Source organism: Equus przewalskii, chromosome 14 (genome assembly GCF_037783145.1).
Source record: "Equus przewalskii isolate Varuska chromosome 14, EquPr2, whole genome shotgun sequence".
NCBI classification, from domain to species: Eukaryota; Metazoa; Chordata; class Mammalia; order Perissodactyla; family Equidae; genus Equus; species Equus przewalskii.
Window position 1 is genome coordinate 89,987,363 of NC_091844.1, and position 13,476 is coordinate 90,000,838.

Genomic DNA, 13,476 nt, shown 5'->3' on the forward strand with positions numbered 1-13,476 from the left:
ACCAAAGGAATGGTGGCAAAATGGTACAGTTTGGTATTGGGTGGATGGGTTTACTGGTCAACAGAATTTCTCACTTTTCAACTTTCACTTTTATATGCACAATGAATTGGCTTTTAAAAATATTTTTTCATTTTTTCAATAGGAAGCTAATTTAAAAACTTATTCAAGAGAAACAGACACTTGTACACTTTTGAGGGGATAAACTTTCTGGTGGTGAGCAGGATGTTTGACAAAATATCTTAAAGGCCTTAAAATGTTTTAACCCTCTCATTCCATAATCCAACTATAGTATTTATTCTGATGAAATGATCACTAATGTGGACAAAACCTTATATATAAGAACATCATACCATTCCATAAAATATATATATTTTATATATGTATTTTATAAATTTATATGTATATATTTATAATATTTATAATATATTTATAATATTTATATATTTATACATTTTCATATATATAATATATATATATATTTTTTTTGAGGAAGATTCGCCCTGAGCTAACATCTGTTGCTAATCTTCCTCTATTTTGTATGTGGGTCTCTGCCACAACACAGCCACCAATGAGTGGTGTAGGTCTGCACTGGGGAAGCGAACCTGGGCCGCCGAAGTGGAGCGTGCTGAACTTAACCACTAGGCCACACAACAGGCCTCCATAACATATTTTTAGAAAGAAAAATAACATACTGGTCCCTCTATAAAGGAGTGGTGGGAAAACATGTACTAGGTCCATTGAATTGGATTACTACAGAAGTCTTGTTCTCATTGAAATCCTGGTCTCAATATATTTATCCATAATGTTCTCTTTCTCTCAAGTCTAGACAAATACTTATCAAAGTGATAATATAGTTACATCTCATGGCAAAATGATAGGGTATTAACTATTTTCGCCCCTTATTTATATTTTCTAAATTTCCCAGAACTAATATTTTTAGCCATGTATATCTACGGACACATGTATAATGTGTGTATATACAGATATGCCCACACATGCACACGTCTGTGTCTAGACACGCATACACATAAGTGCGTGTGTGTGTGAGAGAAGCCACAAATGCCCCAACAACTCCTGCTCAACACACTGCATCCTGCAGGATGCTTCTCTCTTCTTCTGGAAGATCTTCCTCACAGTACCCCATTGTCCAAGTACTGACGGTCCTTGTCTCCCTTGAACACTGCAATATTTCATAGTTTTTGGATGACTAAACGTTATATTCTAATTTATTTCTTTGCTAGAATATGAACCTTAAATTATAGAAAGGAGTGTTTTCCCCCATTGTAACACGTGGCACTAAAAAGTGGTCGAGAAATGTTTCCTGAACAAAATTCCACCATGGAGATTCAATCTTCTCAAATCTCAGGGGAAGAGACTAGAAAGGGGCTCCGGGTGGCAGACACCAGAAAGAACAAGCACTTCCCCAGGCAGAGGGGCAGACCTGCATGCAGCGGCCGGGACGCCCCTCGGAGCCCTCCTGGAGTCTCAGCCAGGGACCCTCTGGGCAGTCCTGGTCTGGCAGCGTGGATGGGCTTTACCTGGGAACTGGGACCAGGAAGCACAGGGGCCTGAACACTGTTTTCTGGAAGTGACAAAACTACACGAAACACGCAGCTGATCCTAACGGGCTTTGGTGTGTCCTCGGATGTGGCCCGTCCAGGTGCCCGCGTGCCCAGCTCACATCTTGGCTGTGTCCTGAGTGTTACAACCCAAAGGTTACCAAGACCAGTATTTCCCAAGATGAGAAACTGACCTCTGATCCACTTCATTGGGTGCTTTGGCAGTGAACATTCTTTGCAATCATTTATTAGTCCATATGGGGCTTAAATTCTACCCAAAAGAGCCTTTTGTCAATGTTTTCTGGCCAACAGTATGCTATTGATTTTATGGAAGCACAAAAATGAGCAAAAGAAGAACCTCAAGAAAGTAAAACATAAGGATACAAAATTCCATAGCTGTCTTTTCCTATTTCTCTTCTGTTGACCACTGATTTTAAAACAGGCCAATGAGGTGCAACGAATTCTCCTGCCTTTTTAACAAAGGGTGTATACAGATTTCTTTTTTGCCCCTATGTATACCTTTAAAGTTAAATAATAAATTTTGGAGAGGCAAAAATGGATAACACATACATTACTAACGATGACATTTACGATAAATGATAGCAATAGCCAGCTGGCATTTACTGATGCTTTGTAATAAGCACCGTGCAAAATACTTCATAAGTTGCACTGATTTTAATCTTCACAATAATTCTGAGCAGAAGCTCCTGCTGTTATTGCTGTTTCAGAGATGACGACACTGAGGCTAAAGTAGATGAATCAATTTACCCAAGTCACAGGCCAGAAAGTGGGAAGGCACAAGAACACACACACACACACACACGCAAACCAAAAGAACTCGGTGCCTGACTCCACACCCTGAGTTCACAACTACAAGAGCATGCTGCCTCATGAGGATTGTAAAGGCCTCTTTTGTGCGTGAAAACCACAGGGAGTGCTAGCTCTATGACTATGCAGCTCATTCTTCCCATACCTGACAATCTAATTAAACACACATTTGTTTTGGTATTTATTATAATTAAATCTGCCGGAATGGTTCCACGACTCCAGTAACGTGAACTTCATTTTGCAGTTTGAGTTATTGCTTATATTCTTCTCCTGGGAAAGATGTACTGCATCTGGAAGGCAGTTAGTGGCTGGAAAAGCCAACTGCTCACCTGGAATATCCAACAAAAGCTTTGGAACTGCGTTGAGTTCCGATAAATGTAAAACCTCTGTGCCAGTAATTTATTCAGCCAGGAGAGTATTTTATCTTCTTAGATATGCCTCAATATAAGTCGAGGAGAAAGCTGAATGCATTCTGCAAAGCCCCCTCTTGAGGATCTTGTCACTAACTTATCCATGAATGGGCAGGTACTCTGCCTCGGGAAGCATTTAGGAACACCTTCGGTCGTGGGTCTGGGGGAGAAGATGTGCCTTGGAGAGATGTGGTCTCTGGGTGAGAACAGAGCGGGTAATGAAGAGGAGAAGGGGGCAGGTGCGATCAGAGATCAGAGCAGGTGGACTGATGGACCCAGGAAGGCACGGGGCCAGGCGTCAAGGGTCACTGTGTATGCCCAGAACTGACTGCCAGGCAGAGGCAGAAATGAAAACGCAAATGATACCATATCAGTGTTTGAGAGTTTAACCTCAAAAATAATTAGAAAGTTGGCTATATTCGCCAAAAGTGGAGTTCCCCACAACCCCACCTCCCATCTTAGGGTCTGTCCCTAAGCAGCGAGAAGGAGGCACCGAGGTCTGCCCACTGTAGACATGCAGGTGCCTGCTGGGACCCTTTCTCCATGCACCTGCTCAGCCACACATTCATGTCTGCTCCTGCCTGTGCTGGGATTAACTCGGTCAGATAAGAATCATGTTACTGAGGGTTCTCTCCTTTTAGCAGTGATGAAAATTCTGTCACTTTAGTTCATTTGTTTTATTGTGACAATGAGGATGCTGGTAAAACCAGGAAAGAGGTGCAAGAAAAAATGACCAGAACCACAGCCGCGAGCCTTGGAGAGGGAGCATGAAGAGTCCCCAGCAGTCATGAGCTGAGGGATCAGACACACTTGGCAGGAGGCAACAGCAACGCAAGATGCTCTCAGGAAAACAGGGCATGCACTTCATCACGACGGTCCTTTCATCTAGAAGGATTCCACTTTTTCCACTTTAAAACCTCTTCCTGTTTATTTTCATCTCAAACTTTGAGAGCCTATTAAATTTCCACACACAAAGGGAAGGAAAATCAACTTAACGTTCAAAGGAGAAGACTTGTGATGAATTTATCTTGCTTGGATAAGAAGAAAAGATCATAATGTCTGAAAGCTGAGACTTTGCCATATCTATCAATAGCCAGGGCACTAATACCTTATAGTCACAATGAATAATCCTCAGAGGTAGAAATGAAAGGTATTACATTGAGAAATTGCCATCTGACGCATTGAGAGAGAGAGAGGAAAAAACAAATGTTTTCGGAGGCAGAAGATACAGTAGAGATGGGGAGCATCTCCCTGAATCAGGGTATTTGTACACAGAAAAGGGAGCCAGTTGATGAGCAAAATGTTGCCCCTGACACTGTTTACATCAATTACTGCTCAAGAGCTGTTTTGAACTCCCAGAAAAGAGAAAAAAAAAAAAACAGAGCCCTACAATTTCCACCAAAGACAGCTATTTAGAGCTGCTTTCCACATCTGTTGAACGGGGAGGGGAGTAATTAGCGTGTATTCGTAAATCAGCAACACTTGTTCTACCCAGCCGTGCTTGGGAGACCCACGTAACAGCAGCCATTAGTCAAGCGGCCACGGAGATCAGGAGCCCATGGAGGCGAGTCCACCTGGTTCCCGCACGGTGTGTGGTGTGTGGGTGCCAGATAGACGCCAGCACCCGCTCCGCCTCAGTGCCCACGGAGAGGAGAGCAAAGCCTGTGGGAGGCAGCCGCTGCGAGGACGAGAGCTGAGAGCTGGCCAGCAACGTGAGTTAGCCGCTGCTCCCGCTGAGGAACACTCGAAACCCCACGGCACCTTCCAGCCCTGAAGCTGTCCCAGGGCTGGCGTGGAGGGGACGGCAAGTCTGTGCCGGGTTGTTTCCTGGTCCATGGTTTGGAAGAGTACACAGAGAAAGCGTGACAGACTTATTTTAAGAGTTAAAGCCAGTAATTACAGACCAAGAACACATGATGAAGATTTAAAAAATTCGATTCTCTATACCGGGTAACTGCGGGCTAATGTCTTCATCCTGTATTAACGGTGCAATGTTCACTCAGAGACCAGCTCTTCTGCCCCAGGGCTACACGTGGCATCTGGCATTCGGGCGGAAGTCCTCATCTCCTGCCCCATCAGGACCTCTGCCTTCTGATGACTCTCCCCACGTGGCTGTCCCGGCAGCTCTCAGCACTTAAGGCATGGTTTCTAGGAGTGAGCACGCACACTCAGTGCCCAGACACAGTCCACGTTCCCTCATGAGAGCAGAACATGGGCAGAGCACAGCCATAGTGCTCGACGTTTTTAGGAACATTTGGAGAATGTCATTATTCTCTTTCAGTAAACACAAACACCTTAAACTTTTATCCCCACAATCAAACTTTCAGGAACATGTAAAGACAGAGTGTTGAGAAAGGCACCAGCAGCCTGGCAGGTGGCGGCTAGCAGCCAGGCTGTAGGATTCTTCCGGTGGACATAAACTGTCCCGCAGGTCAACGACCTCAGACAAGGCTCTCCGTGAACCCCACGAAGCCAGACCAACCGAGGGCACTCTGCAAGTCTTCCCAAGTGGACAGACACAGACAGCATCCAGCCACAAAGATCCCAGATGTGTCCCACGCCAGCCACCCTGCTGACGATGATGCTTCAACACGACAAGCCTGGCCCAGCTCCATCCCACTTTCCATTTTTATCCTCCCAGATAAAAATTCTTCTGAATGATGACCACATGGCCCCAACCTCTGAGCACCCAATGCAGATCAGACCCTGAGTTCCCGACGATCCCTACTGCCACCCCACATGACCCCTAATCCTATGCAGGCCCTTCCTCTTACTGAGATGCCCATAGGCGCCCGGGATGCTGTCTCCCCAACTCTGCTCGACCACACCAGGCTGACAGGAAGCAAGTGGGCTATGCTTCTAGGATTCCCCAACTACGGAAAGTTTACTGGAAAATTTACTACACAAGAGTCTTTCTTTGGCATGGATATTTAAACATGAAACCGTCCTTTGCAAAACAAATCAGAGTATTTAGCAAGATAATTTTGACTTGTAGTATCACTTTTCAAAATGTGCTTATCTGCAATCTGTCTGTCTCTGGGACGACTACTGCAAGGCCATCTGGCCCGTACGTGCTCTTTCCTCTAAAATGAGGTGAGCTCCTGCAAAGCAAAACGGGATTTCACTGTAAGTGAAGAGACATCATTTCACTGTTATCCTACAAAACATGACAGAGGTGGACAAAAGGACCCGAACCTGTAGTTTGTTTCCCTGCCTCTCTCCCTCCCTCCTTCCTTCCTTCCATGCTTTAGAAGAAGAGAAAAGACAAACAACTCCCTTTTCTTTTTGAGGCAAGCATAAAACAAGAGACATGGAAAGAGCTCTTCTGAGCAGGAAAATAGAAAGCAGACCCTCATGTTAGAGTCCAGCGATGCAGAGTGGCATGTGGGACACAGACTCTAGAAATGCCTGATGCTTTTCTTTGGTGAAAATCACTCATCTGAATTCCCCTCTTTCTATGTAGGCATTCCTCATTCCACAAACAATTAAAAAATCCTGTAATCCTGCATCTGTTCAGTACATTTCAAAGCTCCTTTAAACCTACAATTTTATTTTACGTTATCTTCATAAAACTATCTTAGGAAGCGGTAAATTTTGAATATCATCTCCCACCCTATCGGTTTAAACGGATGAGGAGGCAGTCAAAAGAGCCTGGATGAGTTATGCAAGTCATAAGGCCTGAAAAGGCAAAGTGGGATTAGAAATCTTTTAGTTCCAAGTCGCTACCCTTTCTCTGACACCGTCCGCCTCCCCAGAGGTGAAGCGGTTTGTCTATGTCTGAGGGAGCTCCATACTTCATAATGTCTTGTGTGAAGCTATCTCATAAAGCTTCCTCAGTGTTGAAACGATTACAGGTATTTTGCAAGCGCACAAAATTTCTTTTGTTTTTAAGGATGGGCTCTCTTCCTTTGCTTCTAAAACACACACACGCTATGGCAGGCACCTCGGCTCCAATCCAGGTCCTGGAATTCCAAACCAGCATGCTTTCCATGGTACCACGTGGAAGCACAACCAGCCACAGAGCATCTTCACAGGATAAATTCCTAAGACGTCTCTGAGCATGCTGTGTATCTTCCAGAAGGAGAAGTTGGTTGGGTAGGTGCAGTGGCAGAATTCTAAGAGCCCCCAAATTTTCCACCCCTTGGTGTACATGCAGCTTCTCACAGTTATTCCATCAGATACAAATCTAGGTGTTGCTGGAAGGGATTCTGCAAATGTCAGTAAGATCTGAAATCAGTTAGCCTTAAGTCAAGGAGATGATCCAGGCGGACCTGCTTGGTCCCATGAGCCTCTACATCTGGGTCTGGAGGTCAGAGACAAGGAAGTCAGGATTCGATGCACAGAAGCCCCCTGTTGCTGCCTGACAGGTGGGGGGACGTGGCATGGAGATGGGTGGGCTCTAGCAGTGGAGAGTGGGCCCCAGTTGACAGCCAGCAAGAAGATGGGGAACCCAGTCCCATAACCTCGAGGAACTGAATTCTGCGAAGAACCTGACTGAGCCTTGAAGGGGACCCCAGCCTCAGATGAGAATGCAGCCAGGCCACACTTTGATGTCAACCTGGTGAGACCCCAGGCACATGACCAGCTACTCCCACCAGACTCCTGACCCAAGGAGACGGAAACCGTGAGATAATAAGCCCGTTGTTCAAGCTGCTGCTTACACAGCAGCAGAAAACTGATACGGTCATGCTAAACAACACTCTCGCCCCCTCCTGACCATTAACCCCGTTAGTAACCATGCCGTTCTCCACCTGAGGTCAGAGATTCGCGTTGTAACTGACGCAGTGGCCAAAATTGCATGATTAGGCTGAGCACTCTGCAATGTTGTGAGACTGCCTTCCGACTGTCTGGGGCCGTGGTTTGTTTTCCTCCAGAAGCACTTGAGGAAAGCCCTCTTCTGTGGGGCCTGCTGCTCCGCCCACTGAACGTACTGCTGTCTTCACGTCTGTTTGAGCTTCATCGGAGGGTGTTCTCCCCCAGATTCTTAGTGAACCATCTTTTTCCATACTGTGTAGCCAACGATTTAATCTTTATTAGTAGTGATATATAATTTATCTAAAAGCATAGTTCTCATTTTACCAAGAACCACGTGAGACTGAACTCCGTCTGACAGTGAAAAGAGGAGAGAGCTTCTGGCGGAAGACAGTCCTGCAGCACCTGGGGCAAAGGGACATGAAAGGGACACACAGACAGTCGCACTCAGTACAACGGACTTTTTATCATTTCGATGCGTATGTCAAATGAGTTAGGTTTAAATATGCATCTACCCTTTACAGAGGGTTTTTTTTTTTAATTTCAGAAAACTACGGAACTTCAACCATCATTGGTCCATTACTTTCAAAAAAAGGAAGACCCAGAGGAGGTGGCCGTCAATTTGAGTTCCTACAACAGACAGTGACGGTCAGGGCAGCGAGGAGGCTGATTTCTGACCTGCTCATCCGATTGTTTTTATCCACTCTGCAACACCTCCCGTGAATTCTTCCCAGGCTATAGTCTACAGCTTTTGTTTTAACATTTTAAAAACTTTGATTTAAAATTGACAATTTCTAAACGTGTTCCTTGTACTCCTGAGACCACGGGTCTCTCGGGAGGAAATCTCCAGGAGCCGCAGAATTCTGTCTGATGGAGTGGAACGCTCACAGCTCCTCTTTTCCTTTCCTTCAGCACGGACCAGAGGGGCCCCAGGAAAGACGGAGCTAGGAGCATCGTCAGGCTCTCAACATGGACCTTAACACCAATGTGTGTCAGGAAAACACATCTGATAAAATGCAGCGTTTGAGTCCTTATTTACTTTGCATTTTGCATCTTCCTGCCCATATTTAGAGCCTGCTTAAAATCATGGAAAAAGTTAGCAAAACTAATAGGACACATGTGCCTTCACAAAACAACATATTCTTGTCTTATAAAAAAAATAAAAGATTTTCAGTTTGCTGCTAGGATTGATATACTTCTAAGGGGAAAAGAACAAGGGGACTTGTGAGTGGCCCGGGCAGTAGACGTCTGCTTGGTAGATGTCCCTTCCCCCTGCAGATGCACTGCGTTCGTCCTGATGAGAGCTCAGTGGTGCTTGGCGGGTAGGACTCTTGTTCCAAGAATAACAGCGTCTCCAGTATTCTCAGGCAGAGTGGCCGGTAAACTCCAGTTAGTTGACAATCACCAGAGTTTCCATCGTGCGCTCAGCGTAGGATGCATTTCACTGAGTGTCCTGCAGGTGTGGGGTCAGTGGGAGGACCAGGCACAGCCTGTGACAAACGAGGGCACTGACCTTCCAACCACAGGCTGGATGTCGTGTCTTCTCTTCATCATGTTTGATGGAAGATGGCCCAGGAAGTGCTTGATGAGGTCCAGAGACTCTATTTTTCCAAGAACCGTTTAATTCAAACACACTGAGAGACAAGAGATCAGACAGCACAGTATTTCTTCCTTTGTCGAGACAGATGTGTGCCCCAACCCCTACTCAGTTCCTAAATGAACCAATCCCAAACCCAGAGATGAATTGTAACGAGACCACACGCATGCGTGCATGCACACGCACATTTGAAGAGAGACTTGCGGCAGCGAGAGCATTGACTGTGTACCCATTTAACTATCTTATTAAATTTACAAATGGCTATCTACCTATCAATCTGTCTATCCATCTAGCTGTCTGTCTATCTATCCATCTATCTTTCCACCTCTCTAACTTATCAGGTCTGTCTACACCTATCTTATCAGGTCTATCTACTTTTCCAAAGATGGTCACACATTTCAAAGTCAAGCTTAGACTTCCTTTTGGTGCTATGGTATGGTAAGTAACCTCTCACGGACACGCACATTCATTGTAAGAGGCTGTGCAACTTATTTCAGTGAATACTGAGGATCGGGTTAAAACCACTCACCAAAAGTATGAGCAGCCAGACATTCCCGTCCACTGAAGGATGAGTGGAGAGACCCTCAGAGTCCACTCTCCCCACCCCTCCACAGGCTCTGGCACAAGCCTGCACACGTTTATCAAGGACAATGATCGATTTCAAAACAACGCACACTCTTCCCTTGCTGACAGTTAAGCAGATGCACGGCCGCAGTTTTCTCCACACTTTTCTTAAGACTGAAAGGAAACTCACCAGGTACTTACTTCGTGGCTTCTCCACGGTGATCCACAGCTCAGTTAGCACAGGTGACCCTGTACTGGTTACGACTGAAAAATGCCGCCTTACTTCACAAAACAGTTATGGACACACAACCTTCATAGATAAATTTTTGGAATTATTTAGCTAACACAGCTCGAAAACTAGCGAGTATTCATTTAACAGTGGTGCTGGTCCGCCCCCTCATTTTATTAATGAAGAGTTTGACTTTTCTGTAATCATTTGCAACTTGGACAAGAATGCCGTCTTATTTCCAATCTAATTCTGATAAGATTTAAAACTGAAAATACAATTTCTTCTTCTAATAACTATGTTTCAAAAACACTAACAACGGTCACCTCATCACTAGACAGGCTATTCCTAACCATACGTCAGCTGTTGTTCTGATTATTGGTTTTTTTTTGGTGTTTAACTTTTTTTTCTTTTTTTGCAAACGCTAGGTCTACCAGGAGACACTGACATGCACCTACTTAAGGACACAGTCGGACTCTGGAGCAGTCGATGGACTGTTGGGACCGGGGGAGTATATGGGGTTCATCAGCTTTTGCACTTCAGACAAGGGTCACACACCTTAATTTTTCCGTTCCAGCTTTGCACCTTGAGATCCGAGCCATAGACAGAGGAACTGACAAGGTGTCTAGCCAGCGCTTCTCATACTTTGGTTCGTTAGCTATGGGCGAGGAAGGCGATGGTGGAGCCTGCGCAAAATAAACGAGAGTCAACAGTCACAGAGTCAGTCAGAAGGCACGGAACACAAGGAGAGGCACCCACAGGCACCCCAAACATCACGTCTCACAAAACTTAAGTGAAACACATTTAACTGTTAAAAAAGCATGTGATAATGTCCTCAAATATCTGGAAAGAAATAAGTGCTCTCCTATTTGAATTTAAACTATTTCTTCTCTCTTTACTTTTTTGAACAAAATATGGAACAAAACAGGAAAGTCAGAGGGAAGGAGACGGAGGGAGAGACTTCAACTGGAAGGAGAGTTGGGCTCCTGATCAAGGCGCTGAGTCCAGGTGCTGTGAGAGGGACCACACTGATCCCAGTGTTAATGCAGAATGAGTTTAGGTCTAAGATACAGGATCTAATAATACTGATAACATTTTAATGGGTGTCTGGGTCATAAGACCATGCTTATTAATTAGTGGCAAAGACTCTGCTGTCTATCCAGTGGATGTGAGAGCGTGAAGCCATTGGGAATGGAAGAGTGGGGTCCCTCTTCTGTGGTCCTGCAGGTGAGGGGACGATGCATGAAAAGCTGAATGAACCCATGTGAACAATTATACCACAGACACAACCTTCCACAGGCGTCCAAGAAACAGCCGGGTCAGAAATCGGTCTCTAGGCAAGAGAACGTCCCCGTGTCCTGTTCTAGGGTCCTGAGGAAGGGGCCATCAACTCCCAGACCCATCTTTACCATAGAGCCCACGGCCCACGACGAAGGAAACAGGCATGCATGGGGGGCCGCACCTCACCCATGGACCCCAAGTTTGCATTCACACAGAAGCATCCTGACTCTCAGGATCAGTGGCTTCAAATGCCAACGACCAGTTTTCCCAGAACATTCCAGTTTCATATATGAACTTTCAGCTGAGGAGCAGACATCATGTCTCTGTCACGCTCACTTTATAGGTCAGTGGGGTTTTCTGTGATGTGCAAGTGTCTGTCCTAGATGGAGCGCCAGGGGACACGGGAAGGAGGGAGGGAGCTGGCTGGACTGTCCTCCGAGCGCGCTCCCTGCTTGCCGTGTGCTCTGGACACACGGCTGTTTGCCCTCTGCAGTTTAGCCCCTGTGGTCTGAGAGGAACATCTCAGGGAAGCGGAGCAGAGGCCCCAGCGCTGCAGGAACACCCCAGCTTCCTCGCCTTACAGAACCATGTGCACAGTGCACCAGAGCTCCGCGTAGGTGTCGCACATCTGAGCAGGTCCCAGTGTGAGGGGAATTCACAGAACTCCTGCAGAAAGCAGAACTGCTCCACTCTAATTTCAGCCCCAAATTCTCCCTCAGCTTAACAGCCTGCAGAAGGAACAGGGCGTGTTCCCTCCACCGTCAGCTCCTCGTGATCTCGACACACGGTGGGTGCAGAGCTCACATAAGCAGGTGCTACCACCGCATGTACGGCTGCCCCTAGAGAGGACTGATTTCAGGGGAGGGAAAAACAAATCCTGTTTTCCTCTCTTTGACTTATGATGCAGTCAGAAGTTGCCAAGGAGTGAGGAAAATTCCATCCTGAAACACTTACTTGTGACTGGCTGACTCCCGGGACCTTGCTGTGAGATGCCTTAGTGATAATGAGATAAAAATCCTGAATTGAGATGGAACAGCAGAGGTTCCACACATGGCCCGAGACACAGAGACTGAGGGAAGACACACAGCGCCCGGTGGGGTAAGGGAGGCTGTGTCTGCCTCCAAAGGTGAGGCCCGAGGCGCGAGGCTACACAGACCTTCTTTGAGCAAGCGCTTCCCTTTGTTTCCACAAATGCCATGTGATGGATACCTTTTTGAAACGCAAAGAAAATTAAGGACTTATAATATACTCATAAAATTTTTGGAAATGAATAAAAACGGATGAATGGAAATTTCTCCAAACATGCCACATCACTCATAGGCACCGAGATGAACACACATGCCTTGTTCCTGTGGTTTTGCTTTCCAGAGGCACACACGCTGGCCTGGGCACACAGCAGCATGGCGAAGACAATCTTAAGTCTACATTCTCTGATTATAACAGAAATACAATCCCATTCTGGAAAGTTTGGGAAATATAAAAAAGCAAAAGGAAAATTCCATCCAAACCCCGCCATTCAATTTGCATATTTCTTGATGATTTTTTTTCTATTCACTTTTTAAAATCTGGTTAAGATCACACTGCATATAATAAAGATAATAAGAAAATAATACACATGGCTCATAGATAAAAAGTGGGCTTGAAGACAGGTACCTGCTTCCTGAGGCTTATGGAACTTACTGCTTTAATAATAACCCTTTTTCTTGAATATGAGCGTGATTATGTTCTGTTCAGCTATTCTTTCTGTAGGGAGACTTTTTTCTTGCTCAGTAATTCTCATGGAAGGATGTCTAAATTTAAATATCACTTAGCAATTGCTGGCTTTTGCTGAAAGAGAACACACTGTTCACTGGCTTATAGGATTACCTAAGACCACTGGAAGCTTCCCCTGAAAGAGTGACGGGTGGCCTGACAAATGGACTGCTTACTGGGAACTGCGCCACAACAGCAGAGGACACCAGAAGAGAAATTCCGTCAGTGCGTGTTGGCAGGGGCTGCTGCCTAACAGCGACGATCCACGATTTGTCCGAACTCATGACTCCGAGCCGTAGGTAAGGGGGGTGGACTTCCGTGTTCTCTGCGCCAGCTTTTCCATCCTCTCGTTCCTTGTCCAGGTTCATTTCTTGTGGGCTGGGTGGGCTGCAATACATCTTTAGGTCTTTTTTTCAAGAAATATATTCGGAGTTCTAATACTTCATGTTTAACTAAGAGACCGGAAGCCAACATTTGAGGTTTGCTGTCGTACTCCTACTTTGGATG

The 13,476-nt window shown here is 45.6% G+C and overlaps 1 protein-coding gene across 4 annotated transcripts in view; it reads right to left on the minus strand.

Moving 5' to 3' along the window:
- Nucleotides 1-13,476, minus strand: part of SNTG2 (syntrophin gamma 2) — a 321,809-nt gene that overhangs the window by 108,765 nt on the left and 199,568 nt on the right. For all 4 annotated transcript variants that reach the window (XM_070571862.1, XM_070571860.1, XM_070571861.1 and 1 more), the window contains exon 9: nucleotides 10,495-10,622. In XM_070571862.1, coding sequence (XP_070427963.1) covers nucleotides 10,495-10,622 — 128 coding nt within the window. The remainder of the gene's footprint in view (nucleotides 1-10,494; nucleotides 10,623-13,476) is intronic.